This window comes from Lynx rufus, unplaced genomic scaffold, assembly GCF_022079265.1.
Source record: "Lynx rufus isolate CCGP_SWC_20201006 ecotype Redwood Valley unplaced genomic scaffold, mLynRuf1.p SCAF_16, whole genome shotgun sequence".
Classification (NCBI taxonomy): domain Eukaryota; kingdom Metazoa; phylum Chordata; class Mammalia; order Carnivora; family Felidae; genus Lynx; species Lynx rufus.
The window spans coordinates 14428248-14441268 of record NW_025814830.1 but is presented as its reverse complement, the minus strand read 5'-3'; the positions used below and the strand labels follow the sequence as shown (position 1 = coordinate 14441268).

Here is a 13021-nt window from a genome sequence, read left to right as displayed (position 1 = left end):
GGCCCAGCCCGAGGTCTGCAGAGTCTGGGCAGGGCAGGCAGGCTCCGAGCTGTCCTGTGGCAGACACACCCGGGAACCGGGCCTCTTGCCACCTGGCTCCCAACGTCCCGTTTCCCAAAACACCCCGAGGCCCTGAGAGTCCTGAGTGACGAGCAGCCTCTGCAGAGCCAGGCTGCTTTAAGTCCCGCTCCCCGCCGGGCTGACCCTACGCACCCACTTCCAGCTTTCAGTTTCTCAGTTTCCCCATCCGTAAGATGGGGATAACGGCAGGCAGCACCTCCCTCGTTTGGTCGCCAGGGCAATTCGCTTCAAGCCCCAAGTTTGTGTCCAGTGAGTTGTTACTGTGGTCCCTCGCCAGGTCCGCGTCGTCACCCACCCCCCCTGCACTTACCTCCCAGCCAGTGAGTGGGTTTTAATGCCAGCCTTCCTGCCCTGGGGCGAGCTGCGTACCCCGGGTGGGGGCAGAGTAGGAGAGGATTGGGAACCAGAGGCACCTGTCTGGCAGCCCGCAGCCCTGCTCAAGTTGGACCCTCCCCATCCGCCCCCACCCCTCCAGGCCAGCTGGACGCGGACATGCGAGAGGTGACCCTAAGCCTGCTCATCCTCCTGACAGGTGAGTACCCATCCCCGGGACTGCCTTTTCCCCAAACCCCTCTGTTGAGTGGTGGCCAAGTTCCACGTGTGTCCCTCTCACGCTTTCCGCCTCCCTTGTGGGGTAGGGACTACCAGGACAGCATCTCCTTGAGGGTAAGAAGTGCCACACTGGTGACTTCAAGGGACACACAAAGACAGGACCTCTTAAAGCAGAGGCTCACACAGCTACAAAGTCACCCTCTCGAGGGAGGAGAAGGCTCAGCCCTGTGTACTGTGTCTTTAACACCTCCCTAACACTAGTACAAGAGATGACTGGGAGCTTCGTGTATGCGGCAGTTACGGAAATCCTTTGTGCCTCAGTTTCCCCAGTGTAAAAATGGAAACAATAATGGTATGCACTTAATAGTCATTTCACAAGTTAGTACTTGAAAAGCAGTTAGATGGGGCACCTGGGTGGCTCAGTCGGTTGAGCGTCCGACTTCTGCTCAGGTCACGATCTCGCGGTCCGTGAGTTCGAGCCCCGCGTCGGGCTCTGGGCTAATGGCTCAGAGCCTGGAGCCTGTTTCTGATTCTGTGTCTCCCTCTCTCTCTGCCCCTCCCCCATTCATGCTCTGTCTCTCTCTCTCTGTCAAAAATAAATACACATTAAAAAAAAAAGTTTTTTAAAAAAAGAAAGAAAGAAAAGCAGTTAGAACAGGGCCCAGTGCAGAGTAAGCACATTGCATTTGTGCTTTAAATATAATTAAAAATTGTTAATCTCCTTTTCACAAAGAAAGAACAGAGCTTAGGCCCAGAGCTCAGGTGGCCCACTGCTTCTAGCCCGAATGTAATCCTAGTCCTTTGCTTTTCTGGTATTTTTTTATCCCTCACATCGGGCAAGATTGGCATTCCATCCAGGGTAGTAATAGAAAGCTGCACTTTTGAGTAAAGTGCGTTAAGCTTATAATTAGTGATTTGCTTTAAAAGGAAGTGGCGAGCAAACACCAGAACGGGTGGGGTGTGGATGAGGCTGTGAGAATGACCGGGAACCGATGCCATCTGTCATCTTGATGAGTTGATAAGAATGTTGCTCCACGGGGCACTGGGCGGCTCAGCCAGCTAAGCGTTCGACTTCAGCTCAGGTTAGGATCTCACAGTTCATGAGTTCGAGCCCTGCATCGGGCTCGCTGCTCTCCGCACAGAGCCAGCTTCTGATCTTCTGTCTCCCTCTCTCTGTCCCTCCCCTGTTCATGTCTCTCTCTCTCTCTCTCTCTCAAAAATAAACATAAAAAAAATTAAAAAAAAAAAAAAGAATGTTGTTCCATTTCTGCAGGAGGCGTGGATTAGCAGGTGTCTGGAAACACCAGGCCAAAGAGTGGCCTAAAGCCGCCCAGATTAAAACCTATTTTAGGAGGCAAAGTGCCGGCAGGGCTCACAGGCTTGGGGCTCGGGGGCAAGTCCACACCTCCGAGGTGAGAGGTGCAGGGGCAGCCAGTGGGGGCCGGACGCCTGTGCCCGCAGGAGGGGAACTGTCTGCCAGGGGACCCTATCTCGAGGCCCCTGAGGCTCTGTGGCTCTGCCCGGCAGTTTACTGAGGCTGGCACCGCCATCCCCTGTCCTTCCCGCTTCTCCCAGCAGGCCTGCCTGCCCTGGACGCCAACGACCCAGAAGGTGAGTCAGACTGGACCCTTCCACCAGGGTCACCCCCAAATTCCGCCCCCCCCCGCACCCCTGCATCTTGGCTGTTGTCCTGGATTCACGTTCTTTTTTCTTTTCTTGCAGATAAAAACAGTCCTTTCTACTATGGTGAGAGCTTGCACCCCTCTCTCCGGAGCCTCCCCACCCCCACCTACTATTTTGTGCCAAGGGGCCCACCTAGGTTGGGTGAGGGTCTGATGTGGGCGAAAAGGGTGAGGATAGGAAGGGGCGAGGAGTGGGGCACTGAACAGTCAACACCATAGAATAAAGGAATAAAGGAATGAGCGAGGCCAATCTGGTCCCTGCGAAGGTTCTCTTCCGGCAGGACAGACACACAGGAAGCCAGGACAGTTCACAGGAAGCCGTTGTTAGGGTTCAAGTCAACGGCAGGGGGGAGGGTTGTCTTGCAAAAACTGCCTGAAGGAGGCGAGCTATGCGGTGGCCTCCCCGCCGTCTCTCAGGCACGGCAGACACACTCCAGACCTCCAGACCTTTGTACCTTCCGATCCCTTCGCCACGGCCCCCTGCCTCACCTCCCCGGGTCTCTGCTCGGAGAAGCCTTCCCTGACCACGCTGGGCCTCTGACTTTTTGTCCCCTGGCCCTGCTTATTTGTCTTCAGAAGGCTTATCTTCACCTGACCTTCCATTGAATCTCTTATCGCTTGTTTGTGTGTGAAAGGGAATGTGAGCACAGGAGGGCTGGGGGGCTGTCTGTTCACTCCGTATCCCTGGCTCCCTGCCCGCCATAGGTGCCCAATACTTACTTGTTGGATAGATGGGGGTTTGATGGAGGGGCAGGCACTGACGACCCCCTCTGGGTTTCTCCTAGACTGGCACAGACTACGGATCGGTGGACTCATCTGTGCTGGGGTTCTGTGCACCATCGGCATCATCGTCCTCATGAGTGAGTGGGGACGCTGGTGGCCGGGCTGGCAGGGCAGGGCTGTGGGCCCGGGTCCTCTCTCCCAACCATCCCCTCTCCCCAACAGGTGGGAAATGCAAGTGCAAGTTCAGCCAGAAGCCCAGGTAAGACGGGTTTCCCGTGTGCCCGGCTCACGCTGAACAGACACCTTTCACTGGTGGAAGGAGCTAAATCTCGCAGAAAGAGGCCTCCCGGCGCTGCCCTGGAGAATTTGTGCCACTAAGATTTTTCCGGGTTTATTCTTCAGAGCTGATAATCTTCAGAGGGCCCCAAATCCTGAAAAGCTTTGGTCCCTGGAATGTTACAACCAGCATTGGAAAAATAGCCAGGAAGCTGTCAGGGCAAGCTGAGAATCTTCTAGCCTTGAGAGGACAAGGGAGTGGATACTGATTTCACCACTTTTCTTTCCCTAGTCACCATCCAGGGGACGCCCCTCCTCTCATCACTCCAGGTAAGACAGGACCAGCGTGGGGTGAGGGGAACACAGGATGTGAGGCATGGGTGTGTGCACGTGTGTGCACGTGCCTTGGGGAGAAAACTCCATGTGCATTCACAAGCTGACCCGTCATCTCTCCCAGGCTCTGCCCATAACTGTTGAGGATGGATCGACCAAAAGGACATGGACGTCCCTTCTCTTCCCCCAAGTCTTGGCTCTGCATGGGAGCTTGGACTCCAGGATGGAAGTCTCCCTCCTCTCCTCAGACCGCCTTGCCAGGGTCTCATCTCACCTCTCACTGGGGGTGGGGGTGGGGTGTCTTTCTGTTCGATTTTTAACCTAAAAGTTGATCGTGTCTCCTGCCCAAGCAGCCTCAAGACTCCCTACGTTGGGATGGGCCTTCACTGGCAGCTGGCACAGAAGCTGGCCATCATCTCTCTGTTGGGAAAAACCCAAAGGCCTGGTGAATGGCATGAGGTCTGCCCTCTGCCTCCCAAGGCTGGGGGCGTCACGGGTGCAATTTAAAATTTTCTAGTAGCCAAATGGTGGACACTCTGGGGAGTGAAAGGGCGCTCTAACCAGATGGAATGCTGGGACATTGAGACCATCCCAGGAAAACAAGGATGTGGATCTTCCTATCACAATATGAGGAGTCACATAGATTATGATTAGAATAGAAAGACCCCATGACCCCCCCCCACTCACCTCTGGGACCCCACTTGATTATAGAAAACTCTTCCTAGTACCCAACTGTCCCTGTGAGTTCTCTAAATAATTCCCCATGAGACTAATAATATATAGTGGCCACATGGCGTGAGAACCTCCGAGGAGCCTCAAACTCCCTTGAGACTCCCCAATACCCAAAAAGATCTCCAAAATGTCCCCAAGGGCCACCCCATGTAACGCCTAAAACCCTTCAAAACACCTAAAACCATCTCCTACGATGCCCTGAGACATGACCCAAAGAAGAGATCCACAATAAACCAGCGATTTGTCCCTTCGTCATGCCCTATTTCCTTCAAACATCCCACGAGGCCCCCCATAATCATGAGCCCACACTCATGGGGCTTGCGAAAAAGCAGCAGGGGCAGCCAAAATGCACCCCGTGACCTCTCCCCTCCATAACACTGCTCCTGGGATACCACTCCTCCGCTCTCCCCCGCATGCCACCCAAGAGACACCTTCTTCCAAAGATCCCATAATGGGTGAGGCAGGTGCACAGCGTGTTTATTGAGCTTATACACTTCCCGTCCTCTCCAGAGAAAGGGTAGCGGGGGGCTCCAGCCACAACACCTACTTTCCCACCTATTTCTTGCGCAGGCGCAAGAGGGCCAACACGCTGGGCTTCCGCCTGGGCAGGAGGCATGCGCACAAAGCAGCAGAGGAAGTTAGCAGGCCCGGGCGGGGAAACCGGCCCAGCGACTGATGACGTCACGGAGGCGGGCACTAAAAGAGATTGGCCAGAATGAGTTTAGAGGGAAAGGAAAGCTCTCTCCTCCTCAGTACTTTCAGAGGGAGCAGGAGGGGAGTGGGCTTGAGGGGGCTCTTCCAGACCTCATGGAGTTCTGCACATCGCCCCCACCATGGATTCGGTACCCCAGCTTCTTGCAGTGCCCTAGCCGGAGCCCCCAAGTCATGCTTGGTCGGAGCGTGTGCCACGGGCTGAGATGTTGCTTCAGACTGGAAGTTCAAGGCCCTTGTCTTGAACTCGGCCTGTGGTCGGTACCTCACAGATACCATCACCCCGGGTAGGGCCAGGAGGCCGTTCAAGTGAGCGTCCAGAGGCCTGGGACTCCCCGCGCCAGTGCCCCCTCCCCTCCGAGCCGTGTCCAAGGTCTCAAGGTCCCCTCGCGTTTCAGGCACTGAGGTCTAGCTCGTGATGCTGGTAGATCTGTGTGGGGCCCTTGAAGCAAGCGGCGAAGAGGAAGCGTCTGCCGGCCACGGTGATGTGAGCAAAGGCACGGGGGGCCACCAAGGCTGGGGGCCCCAGCTCCTGCAGCAGCTCCAGGAGCCCTTTGTCAGGCTCAAGACGCAAGACCTGACTGAAGGCGAAGTCGCTGCCCAGGATAGCCAGCTGGTCCCTGGCGATGAGCAGCGGCTGGAAGACGTGGGCACCACGCGAGGGCAGTCGCTGCAGCAGGCGGAACATGGAGCCGTCCCAGCGCATGACCTGTGAAGTGTGGCCACTAGTTAGGGCCTGGGGTCCAGGAGGGCCAGGCCTGCAGCCCTTCCGAGCACTTGGGACAGCCTGGAGACAGGCCTGTAGGTCCCCAAACTCCTGCAGCTTTCTTACCTTCACACGTGTCACCACCCAGCTGCTCGGGCCACAAACCTGAAGTCATCCTTGGCCCCTCTCTCGCCCTCACGCCCCACACAGAGTCGGTCAGCTTTACCCACGATGGGATATATCTCTCCCATCTCCTCTGGCTGCACTCCGGCCCGGGCGCAGTCACTTCCCTCCTGGACCATGACGCCAGGCTCTTCCCTGGTCTCCCCCCCCTCCATCCCTACACCCACAATCTGTTCCCCACACGTGTCCTGGGGACACCTGAGTCAGATCAGTGCCTTCTAGGCTCTGCCTGGCGGTATCTCACCCCAGAATGAGAATGCTGGAGGGGGTGGGCCATCAGCCCCGGAGACTCAGAGTGCGGTGATTGTGGTCAAGTGGGAGTTTGGAGCGTGTCAGAGTTACGGAGCCGGAGTCTGGCGGTAGAATTAGAATCGTGGGGCCAGTGTCAATGTCGGGGGACAGGGAGCGGCTTATGGGGAGCCAGCCTGAGGGGTCACTGTCTTGGAGTCAGTGTCAGGGCGGCCAGAGTTCAAAGATCAGAACACTAGGTGGGGTCAGAGTTCGAAGGTCAGCCTGAGAGGTCAGGTCAGTCTCAAGGCCGGTGTGCAAGGTGGGGTCCGTGCTGAAAGACCAGCCCCGAGGGGGGCCGCAGGTCGGGTCTGGCTTGTGGCCTCCGCTGCCTGCCCCACCTGAGGGGCCCAGCCTCACCATGGAGTCCCCGATGTAGCGTGTCAGGCACAGGAACACGTCCCCGCCGGCCTGGAAGTGACGCGTGGCATAGACGTCCTCAGCCTCGGGGATGTCTGTGCGCCTCTCGAAGCGGCCCCCGAGCCAGTGGAAGAGCACGGGCCGCTGTGAGGCAGAGGCCAGCAGCAGGTGGGGCCGGCCGTCCAGCTCGAGGGCCTCGGCATCCGTGTCCCGGTGCCAGGCGTGCAGGCTCTGGCGAGGGTAGAAGCCGGGCCCGTCCCGGCACAGCAGCGTGGTGCTGCCCGCCTTGGAGGCGTCGGCCACCACGAAGCAGGGCTGCCCGTCCAGCCACAGGAGCTCGGCGTCATTGGGCCGCAGCAGCCGTCGTGGGGCCAGGGCCTGTGTGGGGGCCAGGCGCAGGCCGGGGCCGGGCCGGGCCCACAGCTGCGAGCCACCCCACAGGCGGGCGGCCAGCACGAAGAGGCTCGGGCCCAGCACCAGTGGCTTGCAGGACACCACCGAGGGCGCTGTGGGGGGGTCGGGGAGCAGGAGGGGCGGTCAGGCCAGCCAGGCAGGTCGGGGTCTCCCCCCCCCCACCCCACCGGGCAGGCTACGGGGACAGGCGGGAGGATGCGAGGGGGGTGCTCACCGGACAGCTCTTCCTCGGGCCGGAAACGCTGCAGGCTGTAGTCCCAGGTGAGGATCAGACAACGGCCTGCAAACGGCTGTGCCAGGACGATGTGGGGCTCCCCCTGGTAGGAGAAGGACTCCACGCCCAGCGCCGCCTCCCCGACCGTCTGGAACCAGGACAGCTCTGGGGGTGGCAGGAGAGAGTCAGGGAGGCACGGGGGACCCCGAGGGCCCTCATCGCTGAGCCTCGGTTTCCACATCTCTGAAATGAGGGGTGTGCACCTCAAAGGGACGGATAGCGAATCTTTTGATCTATAGACGACTTAAGTCACAGCAACACGGTCATACTGTGTTTTCTAAGCTGCATGACATCATCAAATAACTGCTTAGAGACAACGTATTTATCGATTCATTTAACTCCACAAGATCCCTGTGAGGGACATTTCATCATAGCCGTTTTACAGATGAGGAAACGGGCCGAGAGGCAGGCACGGGACCGTCCGGCACAATCCATCCTTGCCATCTTCCATGAAATCGGACTGGAGCACAAAACTGCCCAGGTAGAGGCCACCTTGTCTCAGCACTCCCCCGACACCTCCCTCCTGAGATGAGGCGTGGCCCTGTCCACACCAGGTTTCCAAGGGAAAAAGAGCCAAGCGATGGGGGTAACGGTCGCCTCACTTGTTTGGCAACGGCTCGTCCCGGACTCGGTCCCTTTCCCCTTCTCCCCGTGACCCGGCACGTGGACGTGCCATAACTCACTTTCAATCATGAAAGCCAGGACAACACCCAGAGGCTGTCCCACGCCCTGGACTGCTCACCTCAGTCCCTCCTCTCTTCTCTAATTCATGGTAAGCAGCCTAGCTTTGGTCGTGATGCGCCAAGGTCGCCCAGCGCGGTGGTGGACGGGCCCGGCGGTAGACTCCAGGTTCTAATACATCACTCTATGTGCCAGGCCCTGTCTCCAGGTACCAGGGTTGAAGCAATGAACGAAACCACCAAGGATGCCCACCCAAAGGTGGCTCTCTTAAAAACGTCCATCCTGTCATCACCCCCTGCTCCAAGCCCTCCACGGCTTCCCACGGCCATCAGGATAAAGGCCACTCTGCTCTCTGTGGCTTTCAAAGTCGTACACAGTGAGGCCCCTGCAGCCTTCAGTGTCACCTGTGTCCTTTCCTGCACTCACTCCCCGGGACACTGCCTGCCTGTGACCCTCAAGCAGGACAAACTCTCTGCTGCCTCAGGGCCATTGCACATGCTGTCCCCTCTGTCTACAGCACTCTTCTGGATCTGAAGCCGCCTCTCCAGAAAAGCCTTCTCCAATCAATGCCCCATGGAAGGTAGGACCGCCCTCCTCACTTAATCTCCCTCACCACTCCCTGTGTTTATCACAAGGCATAGCGTACATTTATTTCTGCAACGTTTTATTTAATGCCTGCGTCCTCACCCTCCAGGGCTCTGAGGGCGGGGCCCTATCTTGGTGCCCCTTGCCTCTCCCAGGGCTGGACACAGAGTGAATCTTTGCGGGATAACTGAAGCTAAATTCTCCGGTTCTATGGGTCCCACAGACCAAAAACGTGTCTCACACTTAGATGATGGTAATAATCGATCATTGTATCTATAGCCTTCGGATCTGAGCTCAAATACGCACTGCTTCGGGAAGCCCTCCCCGGCCCTCGCTCTGGCTCTGGGCGTCTGCGGCTCTGTCGGCTTCCCCCATCCCAGCCCTGACCGCTCTGGGTTCTCACGCTCCACCTTCCTCTGCGCTTCCTCGCTGCTGAGTCTTCTGCAGTGCCCGGGACCCGTAAAGGTACCAAAATATATTTATGGGAAAGCAGAAGGATCGTAGCAAGTATTTTTAAAAGGTCATTTTTATATTAATAACACCAGCAGAGTGAACATTCAGGAGGGCCTCCCATCCGAGGTTCTGCACCAGATGCAGGTGCAGATACATCACTGAATTCTCACTACGTCACTGTTTATTACCTCCATTTTACAGATGAGGAAACTGAGGCTCAGGGAGGTGATGCTGCTTGCCCAGGGTCTCACAAGCTGGGAAACGGCAGAGCAGGGAGTGAGGTGAGCCCTTCAGCCCTGGCAGCCATTCCCCTGATCTCCCGCCTTCTTCTGGAACCCCTGCTGTCCCTCCCGCCCTGCCCGGAAAGCCCCCACCTATGGCTCTGCACTTGAACGTCTTGGGGTCCAGGTGGCGGAGCTGCATGTGGGCCAGAGCAGTGGGGCCGGCGCAGGCCCCAGTCCCCACGCTGGCATTCACGGTGGGCATCCACTGCAGCAGCCAGAGGACGCGGCAGTCACACTGGATCGGGTTCCCGCGGAGGTCCCTGGGGCAAGAGGCCGGGGAGGGGCTGCGACCTGGCTTCCACCGCCCCCTGGAGGCCACACTCCCCGCCCCCTCCCCGGGCAAGGGTTCGGGATGGGGCCCCAGAGGTGAGTGAGGAAATATGTGAGGACCGTTGCAGCCGTATTTAGTTATGTCAACCGGAAGTGGGCACAGCAATCCGCTTCCCTCTCAAACATTCCCCAACTCCCCGACCCGCCCAGCCCCCTTGAGCCTCACACATGAGTTAGGGTCTCCAGGCCTCGGAACAGGAATCTGGGGAGGGTCTCGAGATTATTACTGGCCAGGCTCCTGGTGGAAGGAGAGAGAGAGGAGGAACCGTCACCAGCTACCTGGATGCCCCGCATGATGGGGTGATGGGGCCTGGGGGAGCCTGTCAGGGAGGGCTGGTGAGCAGAGGGGCAAGGCCTTGGGGGCACGCACAGGTGTGTGAGTGAGCGAAGTCCTCTGAGAGCGTTCTTAGAGATGGAGCCAATGTCATTGTCCTCGATGAAGCTGTGGAGGGAAGGCATGGTGAGCGGGAGGCCCTGGGTTCCCTGCTGTGGCCCCGTCGTGCTTGGGGGAAACTCACCCCACGGGAGCCCTAGGCCCCTGGAATGTGCCGACGCCTCTCGGGAAACCTCTCCTCCCCAGGGTCCCAGACTACAGTCCCAGGAGCCAGGAGCCTAACCCTGTGCTCGTGGCCAGCCTGACAGCGAACGCTGCCACCCCATCACCACCACTGCCACCATTTCCAGAAGCACTGGCACTGGGACAGGCGCTCCCGGTACCAACGGCCCCACTGTCCCCAGCACCCCCTTCTCTACCCGCCACGAGCACCCCTACAGCCACAGTTTTCCCACATACCCGCACCTCCGTCGTCCCCGCCAAGCCCAGTACCTACCACGTCGCCCTTACGCCCACACGACGCCGACGCCGACATCCTACCCACAGCCGCCGCCAATAGCAACACCGATATGTGATGGCCAACACCCACGACACTGATAACGCTAACATCGACCGCTCAGACCCCATCATCAGTATCGCTGCCGGCGCGATCGCCATCGGGTCCGCCATCTTTGCCAACGTCATCCCCACTCCATGGTCCTCCTTCGTGCCGGCACTTCCCCGCGAGCGGCCGCAGCATCGCCTTCAACACCGTTATCGCCAACACCGGCCCAATGCCGGCGTCGTCGTACCGCCTTCCCCGCCACCCCTACCATCACCGCCTCAGAGTTGTCTCCCGTTAATTCGAAACATCTCCTTGCCTCCGGCCTCTCTGTCCGCTCCCCGGGCTCCCCTAAGTCAGGTAGGGCCAGAAACAGTCTTGGGTTCCCCAGGCCCTTTGTGCACCTTGCAACACAGAGAGGGGAGGTGAGCAGGCTTCTTGCCAAGACGCCAGGCCTAAGTCGGGTAGGGCCAGAAACAGTCTTGGGTTCCCTAGGCCCTTTGTGCACCTTGCAGCACAGAGAGGGGAGGTGAGCAGGCTTCTTGCCAAGACGCCAGGCCTCTTGCCCCTCCAGGAGGGACCCTTGTCCGGACCCTCCCGCCCGTGCCAGCAAGCCTCTATACCTCCCTCCACTCTAGGAGCCACACTCTACCAAGCCCCCGTCCCTGCCCCCATCCCCTGGCCTCACTCACAGGTACTGCAGGTGGGACAGGCCCGCAAATGCATCGTCCTCAATCACAGAGAAGGAGTTGGATGTGAAGAGGCTGGCAAGGGAGCAAGAAAGAATTTTTGCAGAGTTGCTGCCCCCTCTCTGACATTTTAACCTCGGCCTCCACCCTCAACCCAGGTGGGCACTGTCTCACACACACACACACACGCACACACACACACGGTGCTTTCACAGACATGCACATAAACGTATGTGTGCACCCCCACACACACGCACCTGCGTGAACACCCACCCACTCCCTCGAGCTAGTTGTCCACTCAGCTGGGCCCCACTCACAGCAGGTGCAGTGTGGGCACCCTCAGGAAGCTTCCGGCCTTCAGCTGGGTGATTCCAGTCCTAACGAGTGAGCTGGGGACGTGGGCGATGGTGGGTGAGGAGAAAACCGCCCCCAGGCTCCAGCCCCGCCCCAGAGCCGTCCCCTGTCTGGGGGACGCTGACATGCCACCCCAACCCTGGATGTATTTCCTTTACATCCCAGGGACACAGGCATTTGCCCTCCTCACTTGGCGAGGATCCTGGCAACATTCAGTCCTCCCTCCAGCTGTCCCCCTTCTGGGGCCCCAAACGCTGCCCCTGTGCTTCGGGATTGCCCTCCCGCTCCTGTCCCAATCCCAGCAGCCCCCTGTGAGGCATCCCAACATCCTTTGCTGCCCACCTCCCAAGATCCTGAAGGGCCATGTCCTCGGGGGCCCGGCCCCCTGCCCCCAAGCCCTGGGGCCCCAGGATTCCCATCCTCACCCTCGCGGTGACACTCACAGTGACAGCAGGGTCGGGGAGAAGCTCTCGGGCAGGTCTGGAGAGCCCTCACACAGGGCACTATCCTTGGAGCACGAGCAGCTCGGAGGGCACTTTCCCTTTGGTGGTCTCCAGGCCACCCCGGCGCCCGCTCCGGCCAGCAGCAGCAGCAGCACAACGCCTGCCCCTCCCATCCCCCCTCACCCCCGCTGCGCCCCGGCTCCTCTCTGCCCACCCAGCTCTGTGGGCTGGGGCCACTACACGTCCCATGCCAGGCGACCGTCCATTCCTCCAGCTGGCACGCCCCGTCCTGGCTTCGCTCTCCTTCCTCCGTCTCTCTTTCAGCCTGTCTTTCTTCCCCTATCCCTTTGGTGTCTGATTTTCTGTTTACTTCTTTTTCCCTGTCTGTCTGTCTCTGTCCCTTTTTGTATTTCTGACTCAGGGAGTTAGCCTGTTTTCCACTCTCTCTCTTTATTTCCGTCTGTCTCTCTATCTCTGTTTCTCTCTCTGAGTGTCTGCCTGTTGGCCTGTGTGTGTGTCTCTCTCTCTGTCTGTTATCTTTATTTCTCACCCCCCTTTCCAGTTCCCCGTTCTTCCCCTCCTCCCACGCCCCTTCTCCTTGGAGGTTTGGGAAAGGGACTCACTGGGCACCGGGTGCGCCCAGCAAAGCAGCGTAAGAAGGAGGAGGGGGTCAGAGGCCATAGGAAGAGCAGCCCTAAGGAAGGGACTGGATGGCCCCATGGGAGGGGAGGGGCCACAAAGGGCTGGAGCTGACCACTCTCAGCCAGCCCCCTCCCCAGATTTCCCACTCCACCCCACTCAGGGAGTGTAAGGAGGATGTCACCCGGGTGGGGACCGGATGGCTCTGCAGGCCGAGGGGGTGGGAGAAGAGACAGCTGGGGGCTGGAGCCATCCTGGCCACGCCCAGCCAGCCCCCTCCCCCGGCTCCCGGAGGGTGTGATGTGCGCGGTCACCAAGGCCCAGCTGCTCCCTCTGGTGGCCAAACAGGGCAGGGCCGCTGCCCTGCCCCAAA

General features: G+C 59.0%; 2 protein-coding genes across 2 annotated transcripts; one reads left to right on the top strand and one right to left on the bottom strand.

Annotated features, from left to right (window-relative positions):
• Positions 1 to 573: 573 nt before the first annotated feature.
• On the top strand, positions 574 to 3791 carry FXYD3 (FXYD domain containing ion transport regulator 3). Its single transcript, XM_047077440.1, has 7 exons — positions 574 to 613; positions 2212 to 2244; positions 2356 to 2379; positions 3101 to 3175; positions 3261 to 3297; positions 3607 to 3644; positions 3772 to 3791. The coding sequence occupies exons 1-7, from the start codon at positions 574 to 576 to the stop codon at positions 3789 to 3791; spliced, it is 267 nt and encodes an 88-aa protein (XP_046933396.1).
• Positions 3792 to 4846: 1055 nt separating this feature from the next.
• Positions 4847 to 12182, bottom strand: LGI4 (leucine rich repeat LGI family member 4). Its single transcript, XM_047078268.1, has 9 exons — positions 12010 to 12182; positions 11530 to 11601; positions 11216 to 11287; positions 10019 to 10090; positions 9815 to 9886; positions 9409 to 9578; positions 7256 to 7420; positions 6628 to 7133; positions 4847 to 5799 (listed from the first exon to the last, which is right to left on the bottom strand). The coding sequence occupies exons 1-9, from the start codon at positions 12180 to 12182 to the stop codon at positions 5485 to 5487; spliced, it is 1617 nt and encodes a 538-aa protein (XP_046934224.1). The 3' UTR covers positions 4847 to 5484.
• Between the last annotated feature and the right edge of the window lie 839 nt (positions 12183 to 13021).